At 40.5% G+C, this 22,666-nt stretch overlaps 1 protein-coding gene across 2 annotated transcripts in view; it reads right to left on the bottom strand.

The window, feature by feature from the left end:
- Window positions 1-5,519: 5,519 nt before the first annotated feature.
- Window positions 5,520-22,666, bottom strand: part of TRAF5 (TNF receptor associated factor 5) — a 93,753-nt gene continuing 76,606 nt past the window's right edge. Inside the window, exons 5-11 of one of the 2 annotated variants that reach the window (XM_049858621.1) lie at window positions 20,777-20,941; window positions 19,058-19,135; window positions 18,673-18,747; window positions 15,465-15,557; window positions 10,507-10,647; window positions 8,746-8,914; window positions 5,520-8,110 (exon numbers count right to left, since the gene is read on the bottom strand). In XM_049858621.1, coding sequence (XP_049714578.1) covers window positions 7,533-8,110; window positions 8,746-8,914; window positions 10,507-10,647; window positions 15,465-15,557; window positions 18,673-18,747; window positions 19,058-19,135; window positions 20,777-20,941 — 1,299 coding nt within the window. In that variant the 3' untranslated portion in view covers window positions 5,520-7,532. The remainder of the gene's footprint in view (window positions 8,111-8,745; window positions 8,915-10,506; window positions 10,648-15,464; window positions 15,558-18,672; window positions 18,748-19,057; window positions 19,136-20,776; window positions 20,942-22,666) is intronic. The other variant, XM_049858620.1, reaches the window with a different exon arrangement.

Here is a 22,666-nt window from a genome sequence, read left to right as displayed (position 1 = left end):
ATACAATGCAATCCCGTTCCAAACTCCGATAGCATTTTTTAATGGGAATGAGAAACAAATCACCAACTTCATATGAAACGGGAAGAGGCCCCGGAGAAGTAAAGCATTACTGAAAAAGAACAAAGTGGGAGGCCTCATGCTACCTGATTTTAGAACCTATTCCACCACGGTAGTCAAAACAGCCTGGTACTGGTACAACAGATACATAGACCAATGGAACAGAATTGAGAATCCTGGCGTACATTCATCCACTTATGAGCAGCTGATATTTGACAAAGGCCCAAAGCCCATTAATTGGGGAAAAGACAGTCTCTTTAACAAATGGTGCTGGCATAACTGTATATCCATCCACAAAAAAATGAAACAAGTAAACTTTCACTTAAAGCACAATAAAAATTAATTAAAAAAAAAAAGGGTTAGATGAGAAGCCTAGGAGGCAGTGACTTTATGTCAATGGTGGTAGAATAACATGGAAAGAATAGCAAGAATGGATCACAATTTGAAGAATAAAAAAAAAAATTTTTTTTAAACAATGTCACTGAATGTAGAATTTGTTGAAACGATGTATCCTTTGCTATATATATTTTTACAAGAAATAAAATTAAATTAAAAAAAAAATGAAACAAGACCCATACCTCATACCGTGCACAAAAACAAACTCGAAGTGGATCAAAGACCTAAATATAAAATCGAAAACGTTAAAGATCGTGAAAAAAAAAAAATAGGGACAATGCCAGGAGCCCTAATACATGGCATAAACAGTATACAAAACACTACTAACAATGCACAAACACCAGAAGAGAAATTAGATAACTGGGAGCTCCTAAAAATCAAAACTTAGGCTCATCCAAAGACTTCACCAAAAGAGTAAAAAGACTACCTACAGACTGGGAAAAAAAATTTGACTATGACAAATCCAATCAGCATCTAATCTCTAAAATCTAGAAGATACTGCAAAACCTCAACAACAAAAAGACAAATAACCCAGTTAAAAAATGGGCAAAGGATATGAATAGGCACTCACCAAAGAAGACATGCAGACAGCTAACAAAAGGATACAGGAGGAAATGCTCACGATCATTAGACATTAGAGAAATGCAAGTCAAAACTACAATGAGATTTCATCTCACTCCAACAAGGCTGGCATTAATCCAAAAAACACAAAATGATAAATGTTAGAGAGGCTGTGGAGAGACTGGAACACTTATACACTGCTGATGGGAATGTAAAATGGTACAACCACTTTGGAAATCCATTTGGTACTTCCTTAAAAAGCTAGAAATAGAAATACCATACCGTTTTTTTAATCCTGCTCCTTGGAATATATCCTAGAGAAATAAGAGTCCTCATGTGAGTAGATATATGCATACCCATGTTCACAGCAGCACCGTTTATAATAGCAAAAGGATGGAAACAACCGATCAACGGATGAATTGGATAAACAAATTACAGTATATTCACACAATGGAATACTACGCAATGATAAAGAACAATAATTTGTGAAACATAACATGAATGAAACTGGAAGGCATTATGCTGAGTGAAATTAGTTGCCAAAGGACAAATATTGTATAAGACCACTATTATAAGAACTCAAGAAAAGGTTTAAACACAGAAGAAAACATTTCTTTGATGGTTACGAGGGTGGGGAGGGAGGGAGAGGGATATTCACTAACTGTACCATAGACAAGAATTAATTTAGGTGAAAGGAAGAACACACAATACAGGGAAATCAGCACAACTGGACTACAGCAAAAGCTAAGTGTTTCCTGAATACAACCAAACACTTTGAGGGACAGAGTGCCAGGGGCAGGGATCTGGGGACCATGGTTTCAGGGGACATCTATGCCAGCTGGCATAACAAAGTATACTAAGAAAACGTTCTGCATCCCACTTTAGTGAGTGGCACCTGGGGTCTTAAAAGCTAGGAAGTGACCATATAAGATGCACTAATTGGTCTCAAGCCACCTGGAGCAAAGTAGAATGAAGAACACCAAAGACACAAGGAAATTATGAGCCCAAGGGACAAAAAGGACCACATAAACCAGAGACTTCATCAGCCTGTGGCTGGAAGAACTAGATGATGCCCCGCTACCACCAATGGCCATCCTGACAGGGAATACAACAGAGAGTCCCTGATGGAGCAGGAGAAAAGTGAGGTGCAGAACTCAAATTCTAGTAAAAAGACCAGACTTAATGGTCTGACTGAGACTGGAGGGAACCCAGAGGACATGGCCCCTGGACTCTCTGTTAGCCCCAAACCAAAACCATTTCCAAAGTCAACTCTTGACACAAAGATAAGACTGGACTATAAGACATAAAATGATACTGGTGAGGGATGTGCTTCTTAGCTCAAGCAAACACATGAGACTATGTGGGCAGCTCCTGTACGGAGGTGAGATGAGAAGGCAGAGGGGGACAGGAGCTGGTTGAATGGACATGGGAAATAAAGGGCAGGTCACGTAACCATGTGTGCATAAGTTGTATGAGAAACTGATTAGAATTGTAAACGTTCACTTAAAGCACAATAAAAAATAGAAAATTAAAAAAGAAAGAAATCAAACAACCCATTGCATTGGGTAAATCTGCTGCAAAGAACCTCTTTAAAGTGTTGAAAAGCAGGGATGTCACCCTGAAGACTAAGGTGCATCTGACCCAAGCCATGGTATTTTCAATCACATCACATGCATGTGAAAGTTGGACAACGAGTAAGGAAGACAAGAAGAATTGACGCCTTTGAATTGTGGTATTGGTGAAGCATACTGAATGTACCATGGACTGCTATAAGAACGAACAAATCTGTCTTGGAAAAAGTACAACCAGAATGCTCCTTAGAAGCAAGACTGCATCTTACTTACTTTGGACATGTTATAAGAAGGGATCAGTCCCTGGAGAAGGACATCATGCTTGGCAAAGTACAGGGTCAGCAGAAAAGAGGAACATCCTCAATGAGGTTGATTGACATAGTGGCTGCAACAATGAGCTCAAGCATAGCAACGATTGTAGGACGGCACAGGACCGGAAATTGTTTCGTTCTGTTGTGCATAGGGTCACTATGAGTCGGAAGCGACTCGATGGCACGTAACAACAAAAAGAACACAACATGGATGACCTTGACAACAGTATGCTAAGTGAAATAAGACAAAGACACAAATACTGTATGATTCCACTTATATGAAATATCTAGAATAAGCAAATTCAGAGACAGTAGATTAGAGAGGTTACCAATGACTGGGGAGTGGGAGGGAGCAGGGAGTTACTGCTTAATGGATACAGAATTTGTCTGGAAATAAATGGTAGTGTTGGTTGTACAACATTGTAAATATAAGTAACACCACTAAACTGTACATTTAAAATGTTAAATGGCAAATTTTGTTACATATATTTTACCACAATAAAACAAAAAATTTAAAAAATTTATGACAGGAACAATATCTGTTCTCTTTTGCATCTAACACAAAATCTGACAAATACATAGACAATTAACATGTGTTTTCTGGGAAAAAGAGAAGCTCAGAAACTGAGATCTGGACAAGGAACTATGCAGCACAGAGCAGAGGCTCTTGGCCTTGTGGAGGGAGGAGGTAGGGTGTGCAGAGATTAAGGACTAGTCTGGGAAGACATCCCCCCAGAGAGAGCGAAGCCAAAGCAGAATCTCAAAGGGCAGAAATTCCCAGGCAAAGAATGGGCGTGAGAACAGAGGAGTATTCCAGTTAGAAGGGTGGCACAGACGAGCAAAGACAAATGCCGAACAGCTTGATGTACTATCTCTAACCACAAAGTACAAGTGTCAGGCGGTGAGGCTGCAGGGGGTGTAGTGTGGAGGACCCTGTACACCACACTAAGGAGGTTGGGCTTTGTCCTATAGGTGATGGGAGCCACAGTGGGAGGTGGGATGAGGAGTAATACTCCAATTTTCATTTAAGAAAGATCACTGGGTAGCATTGTGAAGACTGAATTAGAATGAGGCAAAACTAAAATAGGAACAGCTATGAAGCAAAAAATAATGTCTAAAACAGGGCAGTAGTAGGTAGTAGGGATAAGTAGTAGGAGTCATTTCAAGGAATGATTTGGAAGTAATAGTCCTGGATGGGTGATTGAATGGGGAAGGTGAGGGAGGAATTTAGATGTCCATATCTCTAGCTTGGATGATAATGTTATTAACTGAGGTTGTATAAATAGGAAGAATAGATTGGGCAGTGATAGATTTCCAGTTCAGTTATGGTGAAGCTGACTTTAAAGTACCTGTGGGACTTCTAAAGGAGCTCTGGCAGTGCAGTGGTTAAGTGCTCGGCTGCTAACAGGTTAGTGATTTGAACTTGCCAGCCACTCTGTGGGAGAAAGATGTGGCGATCTGTTTCCATAAAGGTTACTGCCTTGGAAACCCTATGAGGCAGTTCTACTCTGTCCTATAGGGTGGCTGTAAGTGGGAGTCAACTTGACACCAATAGGACAGGTGGGACCTCTAAGTATAGAAGGGTGATAGTAAGTGCATGGGAATGCTGTGGGGAGCCCTGGAGTGACTGCCCTTCTCAGGTGGCATGGGCTTTGCTGATGTTCTTCCCCCTTGGCCTCTACCACCTTCCTTCCTTGGTACTACTCTTACTTCTGATCATTCCTTCTCCAAACGCTTTGCAGTTCCTTCCCTAGACTGTGAGATTCCCCATCGCCCATCCATCAAACCCTTATCTCAAGCTCAGAATTCCTACTTAAGATCCATCTCTCCAACTATTTCTAAGAGTCTTAGAGAAAAGAGGTAGTCAGTAGTGTGGACTAGTTGCCAGGGACGACAAGAAGGTCCATACCTCACTGTCCTGCTTACTTGTATTCAGGTGTATTCAGTTACCTGCCTGTGACTGTTTTTTGGTTTCTCTGAAAATATCAAATTTAGAGATCAGGAATCAGAATGCAGACCCATTAACACATATTAATATGCACCCCTCACCTTCTTACCCTACTTTAAGCTTGTACATACCTCTCTCAAGGATATTAACTCCCCCTTTATGCCTAGTGAGGAGCCCTGGTGGCACAGTGGTTAAGAGCTCGGCTGCTAACCAAAAGGTCAGCAATTCGAATCCACCAGCTGCTCCTTGGAAACCCTATGGGGCAGTCCCACTCTGTCCTATAGGTTCGCTATGAGTTGGAATTGATTCGATGGCAATGGGTTTTGGCATTACGCCTAGTTCATTATTTTCATCAGGAACTGAAACCAAACCAAAATGGAAACAGAAATTTAAATTCTATTGATATGGAATAAAAATAGCTGTTCAGATCATAACAGAAATAATAGTTTACATGTATTCACTTTTTGAAAACAAAAATCACAACTCCTATTTTGGGAAAAACCAATGCCTTTTACTTCAGAATTCTTTGCTCACTATTTCAGTGATGAAGGGACTCTGATCTCTTAAGCAAACTACACCATGACTTACACTTTTTATGTACGGAAGTTGGTTAAAACAAAAAACCAGTATTTTGACAATTTCACTTTAAAATGTTTCTCACATCGACTACTTAAAACTAGTTACACGATATGATCTTTCACTCCCAAAGAGCACAAGGACCTGATCAGAAACATTCCTGAAATTGTCTGAGGTAATCTACTGACCAACAGCTGTACCACAGCTCACCAGCAGCTACTGTGTATTTCTATCGTGAACCCATTTCTTTGAATTTAACCCTCTGAGATTACTCCTGCAGTACGAGTCTTTAACATCTTGAAAGCTTCCCAGAAGAGACTAAGAAGGTTCCTATCATGCCCAGAATGAGGCTCAAGGGTAGAATTCTCAGCTTCCGTGCAGGAGACCTGGGTTTGATTCCCAGTCACTGTACCTCACAGGCAGCCACCACTCATCTGTCAGTGGAGGCTTATGTTTGCCTTGATGCTGAACAGGTTTCAGCAGAGCTTCCAGATCAAGATGGACTAGGAAGAAAGGCCTGGCAGTCTAATTTAAAAAATCGGACAATAAAACCCCTATGGATCACAACAGTCTGAAGATATACCCGATCATGGGAACAGCGCAGGACTGGGCAGAGTTTTTTCTATCGTGCATGGGGTTGCCATGAGTTGGTGGCCAATCTGACGACAGCTAACAGCAATAACATCATTCCCAGAAGATATTCATAAATCATCCTCCATTTATCAGGTTAACTGCTCAGAAATTGTAAGGTAGATTGTCATCACCAGACTGAGTTGCTTTAACTTGGTCTTCTGCCACGTGACACTGGTTCTTGCAGCTCAGGAGAGCCAGCCCACGTGTGAGCAATGGTGACCAGCACTACAATGAATAAGAGCTCAGGATCACTTGGTGTGTTTTTGTTAAGTAGGTTTATCAAAAGTCTTAAGGATTCATCTTGATATCTACACAGACCCTCAGACTCATACAGATGGGTGCAAAACAAGGACATGATCATTTCTGTTCTTTACAAAGTACTCAGGACTCCAACAAGAAATTTCACAAGTTTATATAAATGCTTTTTCATACCAATTTATGAATTCAATAGCTCTTCTCACAAAGGACAGGATACTGTTTTTAGCAATGAATTTTGGATGGGAGCACTTCTGACACTCACAGAAAATTGCAATGATGTTCTCCCTAGGTTTTAAAATTCATTTTTCCCATTTATGACATTTTCTCCATCATATACTAAATTCTTCCCACCCTAAAAGTAATTTATTATTATTAACAAAATATCTCTAAGCTATTTGTATACGTAGATATATTTGTATTAGATTGTACCTTATGGAACTGATGATATTTGATTGTTTTTGACCTGTGGAAATAGTTTTTTCCCATGGCTGAACCTAGTAATGCCTGAGCTTCAACTGGCTGGCTCTCTCTCCTTACATACATACTATACAGTACTTTCTGCTTTACTTCAGGAGGGAGAAGGAAAATGTTTACCCCATTCACCAGTTCTATGCAGCCTTGCAAAACTGTGCTTGTAAACTGCTGGTGAGTTTCATGAATATATTGTAGAGGTAGTAGAAGTTCCACAAGTTTAGTATGTAACTGAAAAACATCTGGTCCAAACTGGGTACACTGTTTTTGTAACTACATCACCCATTGACCCCGAAAATGGGTAAATGGGTTTTTTGCAGGTTTACGGCCAGGTCTTGAATTAATAGGTCAAGTAATAAAATACCAAAGCATTTTAAATTTTGAATACTGCCACCTTTATCTCCTCAATAACACTCGGTATTATACAGCATCTGAGACATGGTGCTAAGCACCAGTGAAAGAGATAAGCCCCAGACCTTGCTTTCAAGAAACTTATCCTCTATTTAAAGAGACACAAAAATGTACATAAAGAGAAGATATTCTAAGTGCCTTCAGTTTCAAACTGGGACAGAGTAAAAAGAAGAAAAGTGACAGCACTTCAGGAGCTTTTAATCAACTTCAAACATTATAGGCCAAAAGCCAAATACAAATGTGATTTGAGTTCTAGATCCAGGTCAACATGATAATCAAAGGTGTCCTCCTCCATGCATCTGGACCCAAGAAGTCCTCTTATTGCCCCAGAAACGATGACTAAAGATCCTCCAGGTCAGTTAAATCCACAGCCACTTTCAAGAAGAGGGTGTCATCTTTAATGTAGGTGTTCTTGGCATTCTCCAGTGTGGAATGAGACACAAAGCGGGGACATCCAGATGCAATGTTCATCTCCCCATCAGGTCTTTTATAGCTGCTGCTGCTGGGGTCAGCCTTGAAGGTCTCCATAATGTGGTTCTTTTTGCCACTCTGGTCCAAAAGCATAAGAGTCACCCTCTGCCTGAAGGGCCACTGCAACAGTGAATCAAACTCCCCTCGCATCACCACAAAGTACAGCGACAGGTGTGTTCCCTTCCCAGACCCATCCCCATTCAGGTAAGCTCTAGCACAGAGCCGGTAGCCACACCGGCTGGTATAGAAGGGCTGGCTAAAGATGGAGACTGTGTGCCCGTCCACCGCCTCCCTCTTCTTCATTTTGTAGTCTGTCACCTTCCAGATGAGCTTCCCATTGTAGCAGGCACCCTCTAGCAGTTTAAATCGCTCCTCATTTTTATTCAGCTGCGCTTTATGAATATTAATGTGGGCGTCATGCTTCTTAGTCTGCCCTTCCAAAACAACTACAAAGAAAAAAAAAAAAAAGATTCCATAGGCCTGAGAGTTCTCTTTAGAATTTTCCCAAGGTGGAATTTTGTTACCTACAATTCTCACATCCTGAAGATCAACTGAACCCAAAGGCCAAAAATGGACCATTTGTATTAAAAATATTAAGTCCGGGAACCTCATGCCTTGATACATATGGCACCAAGAAAACCCAAATGTGTACTCTTAAAACAAAGCTCGCCACAGCACAGAAAAGACACACTCAGCATTCAACTAGCGAGCGTACCATGGCAAGCTCCAGTTTTCTCATGAGGATGTTTTTAAACAGCCAAACTCTTGCATATTTTTCCATACTTAAAAAAAAGTTCCCACCACATCTCTTCCTGAGCACTCTCATTATTTTCCATTTTCTTAAAAAACTACTGCTCCTTGTTCTTGGAAATTTCCTGGCCTGTTTCTACCCCCCACTTACAGGCCTCCCTCATTCTTGCCTAAGGGGCCAGAATCTCATGCTTTCTCTTCCAGGGACACCAGATTCTACCACTGGCTATCCTGGACAGCTGTGGCTGACCATTTTCCCAGATGTTTGATTATTTCACAAACACATGAAGACAAACAAGGCACCAAAAGAGAAGTAAAACATCAGACATACCTAGTATTTGATCATTGGTTTCTAGCAGGGTAATTTTCTGTTTAATTGTATCAATTGCTTCCACCAAAGACCTCAGGTCAAGCGTATTTTGTTGCTGGTTAACCATCTGTAATAACTGACGCACCTGAGCTTCTAGCCAAGCAGATTTGTCAATGTGACTAGCAAGAACCTTTCAGTACAAGATGGATCATAATGTTAAAAAAAAAAAAAGAACTTTAGTTAACATCTTAGCACTTTATTGAGATTAAATTTTTTCAACTCAAACATTTCACATTTTAACGAAACACAGCAACTCATAAAAAATACACAGTCCAGAAAATTCAATGAGGACCTCTGAGGAGTTGAGCCATCTAACCAAATATCTTCCTCTTCCTCTCCTACCCCAGCTCCAAATCTTTAACTTCTTTTTATCTGATTTTTACTCCTTCTTCAGTGTCTCCCTACTTAGTTCTCTAACCCACTGTTATCTCTCTATTCTCATGTTTACTCTCCTCTTGTCTTACTACTTCTCTCCCTTCTTAGAAGCGCCTCTCCTGATTCACTCCTGCTCTGCTAGAAGGCAGGGGAAGAGCTGGAAGTAGGCCCGCCTGTTCTGGCCTGAGCCAGTGTGAAGTGGCCTGAGGTAAGACCTGAACTTTCGATGGCTCTCTTTAGAGGAAAGAGATTAAAATGAACTATATATTTCTCCTCTACCCTAAGTGTCTTAATTCTGGACTGGTATTTGTGTTAGAAAAAGGTTGGAATTGAGATATTAACATATATACCTACATATGTATATGAAATACAATTAACATATGATACACATATATTAAACGCAATTAAATATATATATGAAACGCACATATATGTGTGCGTGTGTATGTTGTTGTTGTTAGGGGCCATCGAGTCTACTCTGACTCACAGCTACCCCATGTGATAGAGCAGAACTGCCCCCATGGAGTTTTCTAGACTGTCATCTTTACAGGAGTAGATCACCAGGTCTTTCTCTTAGGAGCCACTGTGTGGGTTCGAACCACCAACCTTTTGGTTAGCAGCCGAGCACTTAACTGTTGTGCCACTAGGGCTCCATACACACACGTATATGTATATATATACACACACACACACACGTAAATGTTCTGATAAGGTATGGAAATTCTGTAGTCGAGATTTTTCTGGGATAATCCAAATTTCAAATATATTGCCCACATCACATGCCTTGGAAATCTTTTTCACTAGAAATTTTATGATCATGATTAAAGGGCATTTTTTATTAGGAATTCATTTGTGATTCTTTAACACTCACAATTCACAAAGAAATTTTTTGCTCTATTTTAGTGATATTTAAAGCATTTTCCCCCAAGGGAATGAACAGTTGCACTTCGTTGAGTATAAAATGCTCACAGTGAATCTGAAACCAAGCAGCTAATAGTGGCCTATATTAACTAAAACCCTCAGCGCTGTAGATTATATAAAAGTATTGTAGGGGTAAAAAAGTCACAATGTATGCAGCTTACTAGCAAATGTTTAGGAAGAACACATACATACACATTTATATATATTTATAAAAAACACGTTTATATATGTGTATACAAAAAAAGAGAAAGGAAAATGGCACAAAATGTTGACACGGGTAAATCTGGGCAGAGTGTATGCAGGTCTTCTTTATATTATTCTTATTCTGTACATTTGAAATCATTTCCACATAAAAATTAAAAAGAAAATACCTCACAACAAATTGAAAGCGAAACCTTGGCTTTGATTAGAAAGGCCATTTCTCACCTGGATGTTTGATAGCAAGTTTCCATTTTTGCCAAACAACCGTGAAAACTGCTTGAACTCCTTTTCAAATTTCTGTACAGTTTCTGCTAGCTGCTGGATTTTACTTTCTTTCTGTTCGAGGCTCTTATATAAATCAGAAATCTAATAATGAGAATGAAAATGAGGTCATTTATACGCACACATTTAAGTTAAAATAATTTAAATATCCCCCATTGCCTTCTGACTCGTAGCCACCCTAGGACAGAGCAGAACTGCCTCACATGCTGTGATCTTTACGGGAGGAGACCACCACATCTTTCTCCCACAGAAAGGCTGGTAGGTTCGAACTCAAAGAGCTAACCTTTCAGTTAGCAGCTGAGCACTTAACCACTGCACCACCAGGGCTCCAATTTAAATATATATAACTGTTGCCCTCGAGTTGATTCAACTCATAGCAACCCTATAGGACAGCGCAGAACTGCCTCATAGGGTTTCAAGGAGCAGTTGGTGGACTCGAATTGCAGACCTTTTGTTTAGCAACTGAGCTCTTAACCACTGTGCCACCAGGGCTCCAATTTAAATATAGTTCTTGAAAAATACTTGCAGGTAAGAAGGTGTTTATACAAAAAATAGATACATACATACTTCTAGGAAAAGGTTTCTAAATAGAGTCCTATATAATTCTTTTTTTATATAAAAAAAAAAAATTTTTTTTTAAATATAATTCTAGGCAAATGTATGCAGATGGTTCCAGAAAACCAGGTCCACAAAATTTCTCATCAGCCTTTCCTACACCTAACCCGTGATAATGGTTCAGCTGGTGATGGTGACATCACTTGACTGAATTTACTGAACCAGTTCTCTTCATTCAGTACACATTTATACAGAATCACAGAGTACTGATCACTGTACCACAATTAGATGCTATATGCAGAATACTGATAATACTAATAATGGCTAAAATTTGCTCAATGTTTATCATACCTTCATATTCATTGGAAACCCTGGTGGTGTAGTGGTTAAATGCTATGGCTGCTAACCAAAAGGTTGACTATAGGGTCGCTATGAGTAGGAATCGACTCAACGGCAGTGGGTTTGGTTTTTTGTTTTTTTTCATATTCATTAGCTTTTTTAATCTTCCAAAAACCCTACCAGGTAGGTATGAATAGTAGTCCCATTTTATGAATGAGGAAATGGAGGCAGAGAGTTTAGGGAACCCGCCCAGCATACAGCTCACGAGTGGTAGGCAAAACATGCTACTCAGATTTGGTAATCTATTTCAGAGAAGCAACCAGAAGCCTAAGAATGATCCTAAGATGACTCCTCTCTCATCCCCACAACCATTCCATCGGTAATATTTGCCAACTGAACTACTAAAACAACAAACAAAAAAACTCTTAGATCCATTTACTTCATCTCATTCCAGTACTAGTTTCAGCCTTCATTATTTTTCACCTGGGCTGTTATAACAGCTTCTTTCCTAAGCTTCCTCCGACCCCCTCTCCACACACACACACCACAGAAGGTATGGTCCATGGGCGCCGGGATGGGCACGGGCCTCACTGTCCAACGCTGTGACCCCAGCAGCTGGGCTGGGGCCAGGCAGGGGCTGGATAAACATTTGCTGACTGAACGCATGCATACTCTCCTGCCTTTAGTGCTGCACTCCTCCAATTCATGCTCATACATTGTGTCTAGATTTCATATTAAGCAACAAACCTGGTCTGGTCACTCCCTGACTTGAACGTCTCTAGAGGCTTTCTTCTGCAGCCAGGCAGCACCTACATGATCTGCCTGCCTACCCTTCAGTCACTTGCCCAGTCCTGGCCCACCTACACCTCTCCCAGCAAGACTAACAGCTTCTAGCTCCCTTCAGCACCTGCTCTCTCAGACAGTGTCCTGCTTCAGCTAGAAACTACTGCCCTTTAAGGCTCCACTCAAGGGCACATCCTCTCAGAAATATTTCCTTAATAGTACCACCAGTCAGGCCACCTCTTGAGTTCCGTGACACCTGTCCATTAAAAAAAAAAAAAAAAGTCATTGACTCAATTCCGACTCATAGTGACCCCCAGGACTGAACAGAACTGACCCATAGGGCTTCCATAGCTGTAAATCTTTACAAAAGCAGACTGCCACATCTTTCTCTCTTGGAGTAGCTGGTGGGTTTGAACCACTGACCTTTTAGTTAGCAGCCGAGCATTCTAACCACTGCCTCACCAGGGCTCCTCATCCTGTTGATAACTCATGTATAACTTATCCTTATTAGTCTTATAACTTGCTGGTTTTTTTTGGGGGGGGGTGGTAGTCCATATTCTCTACTAAGCAGTTTCTTTACACTATGTCACCAGGGGCACAGTACATGTTATATCAATGAGTGCACAAATGGCTGTAACAGTCATCTGATCTCCAGCTCCAGACACCTCTATTCAGACTCCAGGGCAGACTTCTCTGTACCTCCTGACGTATCTTCTTTTCCAAAAGCAAACTCAGTGTCTCCTCTCCCCACCCCCGCCTCTAATCTGCTCCTGCTCTTGTAACTTCCATCTCAGTTAATGACATAACCAGGCTCTCTACCTTTCAAGCTTACAGTCTGCCATTCCAATCTCAGAAATGTCTCCATCCCTACTGACACAGCCGTGGTTAAGCCTTCATCATCATCACTGTCACCTCCAACACCTTGCCTCCACCTGATGCTGAAATGCTTATTACATGCCAGGCACTGTGCTAAACGCTATTATCTCATTTACCCCTCACAACAACCCAGATGAGGAAATTGGGGAGTGGGAAGTTAAGTAGCTTGCCCACCTCACACAGTTAGTGTGGAGCCAGGGGCTTCAACCCAGGTATTCTGGCTCTAGAGCCCTCGCTGTTATCAATTGCAAGGCTCCACTGCTTCACTGCGTAGATTACTGCAACACCCTTCTGCTTGGGCCCTCTGTCTCCATTCTCTTCTCTCCCTCCTATTGATCTTCCATACTACCACCAGTTGTCTTCCATTTAAAAACCAAACAATTACCTGGCCAAGTATTCTCCTATTTAAAATCCGCAATTAACTCCCTATTACTAAATGGTTTGCACTCATCTACTAACCAAAAGATTGGCAGTTCAAACCCACCTGGTGATATGCTTCCATAAAGATCACAGCTAAGAAAACTCTGTGGAGCAGCTCTACTCGGTTACACGTGGAGGTGCCCTGAGTCAGAATCAACTCAAAGGCAATGGGTTTGTTTTGATTACTTACGAACATCAGTTCAAACTTTTGGCCCTTAAATCCTTTCTCAAACAAGGAAAAGTATGAATGAATAAAAAAAATAATTGAATGCACAATGTTCTAAACATCTCAGCTTGCACTCATAAGGCCTAGCAATCTGAATTCAACACATCAGTCTCCAGACATTCCACTCTCATGCTCGAATCCCATTTCCTGAAACCATCCACCTCTCTCACGCCTCCTTGCCTTGACTCAGTTTTGTCCTTCTGGCATGTCCTCCTCCCACATAATTTTACCTGACAAATCTTCTCTTCCTTCAAGGCTCAGCTCTGATGTCCTCAGGGAAGGACACCCCCTGAGTTCAGTAAACTGCTGTAGTCTCTGCACCCCTGACTGAGTAGAGCATGTCCTATGCGGCTCAGTAACCTATCCATCCGCTTTGCTGTGCGTTCAACTAAGCATCTCTAGCAACTAGCACAGTACCTGACATATGGAAGGTGTTTGTTGAGTGAATGGATACGTGAATGAAGTGACTGAGACAGAAAGAACTTGGGGATGGTTACTAGGCAGCATGCCTTCTGCCAAAGTTCCAGTGTTTATCAGTCTTTCTAATTTTCTCCAGGATCTGACTCTGTGGAACTCACATGCTTGCTTTTGATATGGAATCAGAGACAAAATAAAATAATCTGCAGAAGTAAAATTCAGCTCCCTCTCTGCAGATGGAAAGTTTTCTTCCCTTTATGAGCTTCAGAAGTCTGATCCTGGGAGGGGTTCTAACAAAATAATTAACTTTTGTAATTACTCGATACAATCAACATTTATTAAGGTTTTTTTAGTATAAATGCCCCCTGGTGGCATAGTGGTTAAGTGCTACTGCTGCTAACCAAGAGGTCAGCAGTTCAAATCCACCACGCGCTCCTTGGAAACTCTATGGGGCAGTTCTACTCTGTCTTATGGGGTCGCTATGAGTCGGAATCGGCTTGACGGCAGTGGGTGGTGGTGGTGATCAATGTCCCAGGCATGTAATTTCAGTTGATTCTTACAACTTTATGAAGTAAGTATGTATGTATGTATTTATGGAGCCCTGGCGGTGCAGTGGTTAAGAGCTCAGGTGCTAAACAAAAGGCTGGCAGTTCGAATCTACCAGCCGCTCCTTGGAAACCCTATGGAACAGTTCTACTTAGTCCTACAGGGTCGCTACGAGTTGAAATCGACTTGACAGCAATGGGTTTGGGTTTTTTTGGGAATGTATTTATCATGTTGCAAGCTTCTCAAAAGCAGAAGTTAAGATTTAGTAAAATACATATATAACCCAAAACATATAACTCTGGAACACATAGTCAACTGTTGTTTCATGGTAAGACTGATTTAATTTAAAAACACGAAGCACCTACTAAGTGCCAGGTATCAACTAAGAGGTGTGTGGGCAAGCGGTAGAGAGGCCGTGTCATACACCACGAGGGCTGGACTTAGAATCAGAGGACATGGGTTTAAGATCCCATTCTGCCACTTACAAGTTACAAACACAGCAAAAAGTCTTTGAGCTTAGTTATTCCATCTGTTGAATGAGGGGACTGAACCCAACGATCTCGAAGGCACCACCAGTTCTAGCATTCTATAATCCTGAGTCTATTTTACCACTTAGAAGACAAACATCTCCCTCCAGCTGACTTATATTGAAAGGGAGAATATATAAATACCAACATAAAGCAGGCAACTTCCAGCAATTCTGTGGCTTCCCCTTACATTTGAACTCTTGAATATTTACCTGTTCTTCTAATTGGAAATTTTTTTCTAACACCAGAAGCATGTGGTCCCGCAATGCTGAATGCTCATGCGCCTTCAGGTTCCTCCGTTTATCCTTCAATATGGAGAGAAAAATAAGTCAGGTTGTTAAAAGGCTTCAAAATCGAGGGAGGGTGGGGCAATCTGCTATGAGAGACCTTTAACTACTTTGTACTTAACAGTCTCCAAGTAGGCTGCAGGAAAAATGCCTTTCTCTAAGTCTCTTTGCAGCTTTAGGATTTTACAGGACCATGAGACAATCCTATACTTACAAAGACAGAGAATCTACTCAGAATTATTTGTGCTGATTTCCTTACCTGCCCTGGGGACATATGGCTGTGGGTTAAGTGTAGTTATTATCATCTTTCAACTGCTCCCATATAAAACCTATCTCCTTAGGGGGTTACCTCTAGCTCAATTGGAATCCTAGGCTAGTTCTCCCTCCTATCAAATACATTTCTGTGCCACTTCCCATCACTGTCGTGCTGTCAGGGGCAGAAAGCACGCAACCTACTTTTATTTTCTGCCTATGCAAATTGTTGCCCTTGAAATCACAGAATATATTTGCAAAAGGAAATAAATTTTTCCTTGACCATGAATTTAACAGCAAACTGCCTTTTTTTGCTGTTGCTGTCAACTCATGTTGCCGACTCATGACAATTCCAATGTGTGTCAGAGTAGAACTGTGCTCCATAGAGTTTATCAATGGCTGTGCTCTTTTGGATGCAGATTGCCAGGCCTTTCTTCTGAGGCACTGCTGGGTACATTCAAACCACCAACTTTTCAGTTAGGTTTTTTTTAACCAAGTGCTTAACTGTTTGCGATACCCAGGGACTCCATGCAAACTGCCTATATCACTAGTAAAAGCAAACGGGAGGTTTCCCAAGTGATCTATAAACTCTAAACAGACATTCATCAGCAATTTCCCTTCAGGGTAGGGCTGACCCCTCTGGTGAAAGACTATCCTAAAGAGGGCTCCAGAGATGAACTTCCCCAGCCATCCTTAGCTCTAGAGCACAATCCAACGAGAGGTTTGGGCCTAGCTGTAAAGATTCCTTTCAGAGACAGCTACTCCTACTGCGTTTCACACACTAGAAAGGTAAATCCTATCTGTTCTGCAGCCAGGACACCCAGCCACCAGTTTGATCTGTGACAAATTTATGCACTCTTTGCCGAACTCTTTTAAAAGTTTCCTGTAATATGTACATGTTTTTCAAATAGCTTTTTAAAAATAAGACCACTATTTACTTATATCAAACAATATAGCAAGATGTAGAATAAAAAGTAAAAGTCCTCTTCTCTCTATCCTCCTAGTTCCCTTGTCTCATTCACCAGAGTCAGAGACCACACATACACATTTTACACAAATGAGATCCAACTATATTTAATATTTTGCAACTTATTTACTCACTTAATACAAATTAAACATCTTATTTAGTCACTTAATACAAATTAAACACAGAGATGTACCTCATTCTTTTTGTCAGATGCACAGTATTCCAAAATATGAACACGTAATTCCATAGTCAGTCCTGTAGTGATGGACTTAAAGGCTGTTTCTACTTTTTTTTTTTTTGCTATATAAACAATACTATAATAAACATCTTGTGTGTAACAATTACATGCTTATGAAAGGATATCTGTGAGATGAATTCCTACCAGTAGAAATGGAAGTCAATGCGTGGGTCTGTTTTTTATTTTTATAGATATAACCAAACTTCCCTAAAAAAAGTTAAATATTATCAAATGTTTTAATCTTTGTCAATTTGATGCTGAAATTAGATGGTAAAAATTATGATAATTTTTTTTCTTCTTATGGATTATTTTATTGCAGGAAATTCATTTGTGTGCATTTATTCAATCAAAGGTTGTGAATAATTTTTATGGCTCGATCTGTATTGTGAAATTGCCTTCTTTTCTTTGAATTTTATTGTTTTGAAAATTATTATAATTTGTAGGAGACTGAACATCTGTCCTTACACCTATCAGCCATGTGAATTTTCTTCTGGAACTGTCTATACATTCCTTTGCCTGTTTTTCCATTAAGTTGAACAACATATAAGAAATTTTGTATATTTAAGAAAAATAGTCCCTTTTGTTGTTGCAACTATTTTCCCCCAGCTTGTGGTTTGCCATTTGACTTTATTTGTGGTATTTAAAAAAAAAATCATATGTTGTTGTTAGGTGCCATGAAGTCGATTCCAACTCACAGTGATCCCATGTTACAGAGTAGAACTGCCCCATAGAATTGCCTAGGGTGTAATCATGATGGAAGGAGATCGGTGGTAGGTCTTTCTCCTGCAGAGCCACTGGGTGGGTTTGAACCACCAACCTTCTGACTAGCAGCCAAGCACTTAACCATGTGCATCACCAGGGTTCCTTAAAAAATCATATAGGGACTTTTGATATTTGTGGTTAAACTTATCAAAATTATGGCTTCTTGCTTTTGCCTTAGTTATCTTGGAAGGGTGTTCTTTATTTCAAAAATAAAAAGAAAATTCACTCATTTTCTAGTAGTTTTATGATTAAACTTTTCATTTTGGAGTAATTTTAGATTTACAGAAAATTTCTAATGATAATATAGAGTATGACAGGTTTTTATGTGTAAAACTTTGATCCACGTGGTTCAGAGCAAACCAAAAAACCAAACCCACTGCCATTGAGTCAATAGCGACCCTACAGGACAGAGTAGAACTGCCCCATAGAGTTTCCAAGGAGCACCTGGTGGATTTGAACTGCCAACCTCTTGGTTAGCAGCCGTAGCACTTAACCACTACGCCACCAGGGTTTCCTTGGTTCAAATAACAAAATTTAAATAATTTGTTAAAAGGACTTACGTAGGGATAAAGTTTTCTTTTATTTTACCTAATTTATTGAATAATACTTTAAAAATCTTTAAAAGGCAACAGCATACATTTTTAAAGATGATTTCAAATAAATTTTGTTTCACAATACTTGGTGATCAATCCACTGAGGTACCATAAAGCCAGCGTTAATCATGGGAGGAGTGCTTCCAGAAAGTTCCCAAACCTGGTAGAGGCAGTGGAGTCAGAATTACAAATAATTGCCAGTCTTAAAATTCTCAGAACTGTATGTCCTTCAGCATCCTGAATGGAGTCAAAGAGTGAAATGAACTCTTCAAATGAATTCTATGGTAGAATGCAGACGCAGGGGGAAAAGGCATTTCCTACCATTACAGTACAGCCATAGTGCTTGAAAGGACAGTCTTGTTCGGCTTCAGGACACACACCAAGGTGCTCATCTACCTGTAAAATAGACAGTCTCAGCTATGGAAATTCATCACCATCTCCAACTGCTTGGTGCAACTGCAGCAAGCAGGGAGCCAAGGGTAGGTTGGGAAGATGGGAGGGAACTGGAGCTGGCATGGGCATTGGGAAGGAGAAAAGCCATGGTGAAAACTGAGAAGAGTCAACAGAAAAAAGGGAAGGGAAGACGGACACACAGTTATAACGGTTATAATTTAAGCCTTGGGCCTCTGCCTATGTGATTTTATCAAACATGTGCCACAGTGATTACTTACACTCAATCTATAGATAGCTTAATATTTACAGTTACCTCAGTTCTTGGAATAATCTGCAAACACTTGTTGGGACAAGATACCGGGTACTCAGGACACAAATTTTCCTCATGGTTCTGAAACAGAGAAAGTATGATGAAACAAACCCAACCCCTAGCAGTGTTTACATACGCATGTATATCTTGGGGAATGCATGCTATGTGGCACAACCTCTACGGGAAGGTATGGCCTCATTCCAAAAAAGATTAACGATGGCTGCTTTCTTGGTACAACAATTCAATCAAAAAATTAAATTTTCCAATTATTCCAAAAGAAGGTTAGAGATATTTGCAATGACACACACACAAAAAAGAAGAGTAGCTGCTGAGGCTGCTCATGTACAACCAAAAATCTACGGGATTTGGTTTCTTGGTTTGGAGGTTTAGGGTCATGGTTTCATGGGACATTCCAGTTAATTGGTCTAATAACATGTTTAGTGCCTCTGTTCTACCTCCTCCTAGTTCAATGCATAGTGCCTTGCGTCTTAAAAGCTTGCAAGTGGCCATCCAAGGCACAACAACTGGTCTCTATTCACCTGGAACAACAGAGAAAGAAGGAGAGTCAGGAACAAGATGAGGATATAGAATGTGTGGCTAATTGTCTCTGTGAACAACTGCCTCCTTTGCCATGAGACCAGAAGAAGTGGACAGTGCCCAGCTACCATTACTGAACATTTTGATCAAAGATTCCACAGAAAAATCCTGATCCTAAGGTGGAAAATACAGAACAGAATTTCAAATTCTCATGGACTCCAGACTTTCTGGAGCCATGGAGGCTGGATGAACCCCTGAAACTACGGCCTTGAGATAATTTTTAAACCAAAAATATCCCCAGAAGTATTCTGAAAACCACACAATAGTTTAGATTAACTAGTAAAAAATGTCTGCTTTGAGCATTATGCTTTTTTAAGAACTATCTATATGGGATCAAATTGACAACAGCAATTTGAAAGATTAGATAAGAACCTTAGGGGGCAGTGAATTTATGTTAACGTGAAGAACAACTCAGAAAGGAGGGTGAGAAGGGTTGCGCAACTCAAAGAATGTAATCAATGTCCCTAAAGCGTACATGTACAAACTGGTGAATTAGTGTTATGTTTTGCTCTGTATATTCTCAACAACGACAACATAAATAAAATTATATATGTATAAAAGAAGGTCAGAGGGTACAGGACTCACAGAGGACAGAATGCAGGAGCTGTCAGTATGGGTCCCTTGGCACATGTAGAAGGCACCCTGTGCTCTCTTTTTGTGCCTATATGCTACCCTACCTGTTAGACCATGCACATCCTAAGGGCAGACAGTGTCGCTAAATTCCTGTGACCCAGGGCCCAGCATCACTCCTTATAGAACTGCACACTGTGCAAATCATATTTTTTGCTGATGATAAATAAGGTCCTGCCAGTGAGAAGGTTTTAAGCTTTTCACAGAACTTTTCTCAGATCAGATAAACTTATTTTTTTTTTTTAAATTGTGGTGAAAATATACATTAAAAAAATATGCCATCTCAACAATTTCCACATGTACAATTCAGGGATACTGATTACATTCTTCAAGTTGTGCCATTATTCTCACCATCCTCTTCCAAACCGATAAACTTATTCCTTAGACCTGATTCTACACAGATGTAAATCCAGAAATGGGCTCCTGGTATGCCACTTGATCCACTGTGACTGCTCAGGAGGAATGCAGCCCCATAAAGAGGATTGTTATTTCTACCTGTAAATTGATGACCACAACATCCTTCTTGCAATAAAGGCATTTTTCCTCTCGAAACTGGCAGTATGCACTCAAATGCTCTTTCAGATCTTTCCGTAGGACTGGTTCCCGACACTTCTCATTAGAGCACTGCACAGCTTGAAATAAGCACTGCAGAAGGTGGTCCTGCAACAAGTAACAACAAGCCAGTGTCACCCATTATCCAGGGCAGCAGGAAGGGGAGCCATCAGGGAAGGCCTACTGGGGGAGAGAGAACACTGGGCAGAGAAGAGCACAGCCCAGCCGCCTCTGCCTGCAGGCTCCCAGCCTCTGGCTCCTCCTGCCTCAGCACAGTGAGCTGCAACAACTGGAAGCAGTGAGAGCCAACTTTGTTTGGTCGAAGCTGGAAGGCAGGGGAAGATGGGTAAAGAGGGAAGAGTACTGATTTGCTTTAGATTATCTAGTAATACGCTCATATTCTCTTGGTTCTTACCTATTTTTCTTAGGCTTGCCAATTAAATTACCAGTTGCTCAAGAACATCTTTTATTTCTTTTTTGCATCTTCTATCCCCAACCCCAGATGATAAGGCAGGACAGAAGGAAGAAAGGGAGGGAAATGGCATACCTAACTAAACAAAGGAATGGAAAGAATTAAGGGAAAGAAAAGGAAGAGAGAGGAAGCTGTTTCAGAAATGAGACAGAAAAGGAAGTAGACAAAATACAGGATCCCAGGCCCCAAGTAAGCTGAGAATGGCCTGACTTGTAAAATCAAGAAATATTCTTAGCAAGATCATTAGAGGATGATGACATGTTTCTGGTGTTACACGCTGTCAAGTTGGTTTCAACTCATAGTGACCCTATGTACAAGAGGAGAAAACATTGCCCAGTCCTGTGCCATCCTCACAATCATTGCTATGTTTGAGCCCATCGTTGCAGCCACTAGGTCAATCCATCTTGTTGAGGGTCTTCCTCTTTTTTTGCTGACCCTCTACTGTACCAAGCATGATGTCCTCTCCAAGAACTGATCCCTCCTGACAACATGTCCAAAGTACCTGAGATGAAGTCTTGCCATCCTTGATTCTAAGGAACATTCTGTCTGTATTCTTCTAAGACAGATTTGTTTGTTCTTCTGGCAGTCCATGATATATTCAATACTCTTCACCAATACCATAATTTAAAGGTGTCAATTCTTGTCCAGTCTTCCTTATACACTGTCAAGCTTTCCCATGCATATGAGACAATTGAAAACACCACGGCCTGGGTCAGGTGCACCTTAATCCTCAAAGTGGCATCTTTGCTTTTCAATACTTTAAAGAGGTCTTTTGCAGCTATCTGCCTAATGCAATGTATTGTTTGATTTCTTGACTGCTGCTTCCATTGGCATGACTATGGATCCAAGTAAAAGGAAACTCTTGACAACTTCAATCTTTTGTTTATCATGATGTTGTTTATTATTAGTCCAGTCATGAGAATATTTTTTTATGTTTACGTGCAATCCGTACTGAAGGCTGTAGTCTATGATCTTCATCAGTAAGTACTTTAAGTCCTTTTCCTTTTCAACAAGCAAGGATATGCCATCTGCATACTGTAGGTCCTTAAATGAGTCTTCTTCCAATCCTGATACAGCATTCTTCTTCCTATAGGCCAGCTTCTTGGATTATTTTGCTCAGCATACAGACCGAATAAGTATGGTGAAATGATACAACCCTGACACACACCTTTTCTGATGTAAACCAATCAGTATCCCCTTGTATTCTTTGAAACAACGCCTCTTGGTCTATGTACAGGTTCCCCATGAGCACAATTAAGTGTTCTGGAATTTCCAGTCTTCAAAATGCTATCCATAATTTGTTATGAGCCACAGAATTGAATGCATTTGCATAATCAATAAAATACAGGTAAATATCTTTC

This window comes from Elephas maximus, chromosome 18 (genome assembly GCF_024166365.1).
Source record: "Elephas maximus indicus isolate mEleMax1 chromosome 18, mEleMax1 primary haplotype, whole genome shotgun sequence".
NCBI classification, from domain to species: domain Eukaryota; kingdom Metazoa; phylum Chordata; class Mammalia; order Proboscidea; family Elephantidae; genus Elephas; species Elephas maximus.
This window is presented reverse-complemented; position numbering and strand designations above follow the sequence as displayed.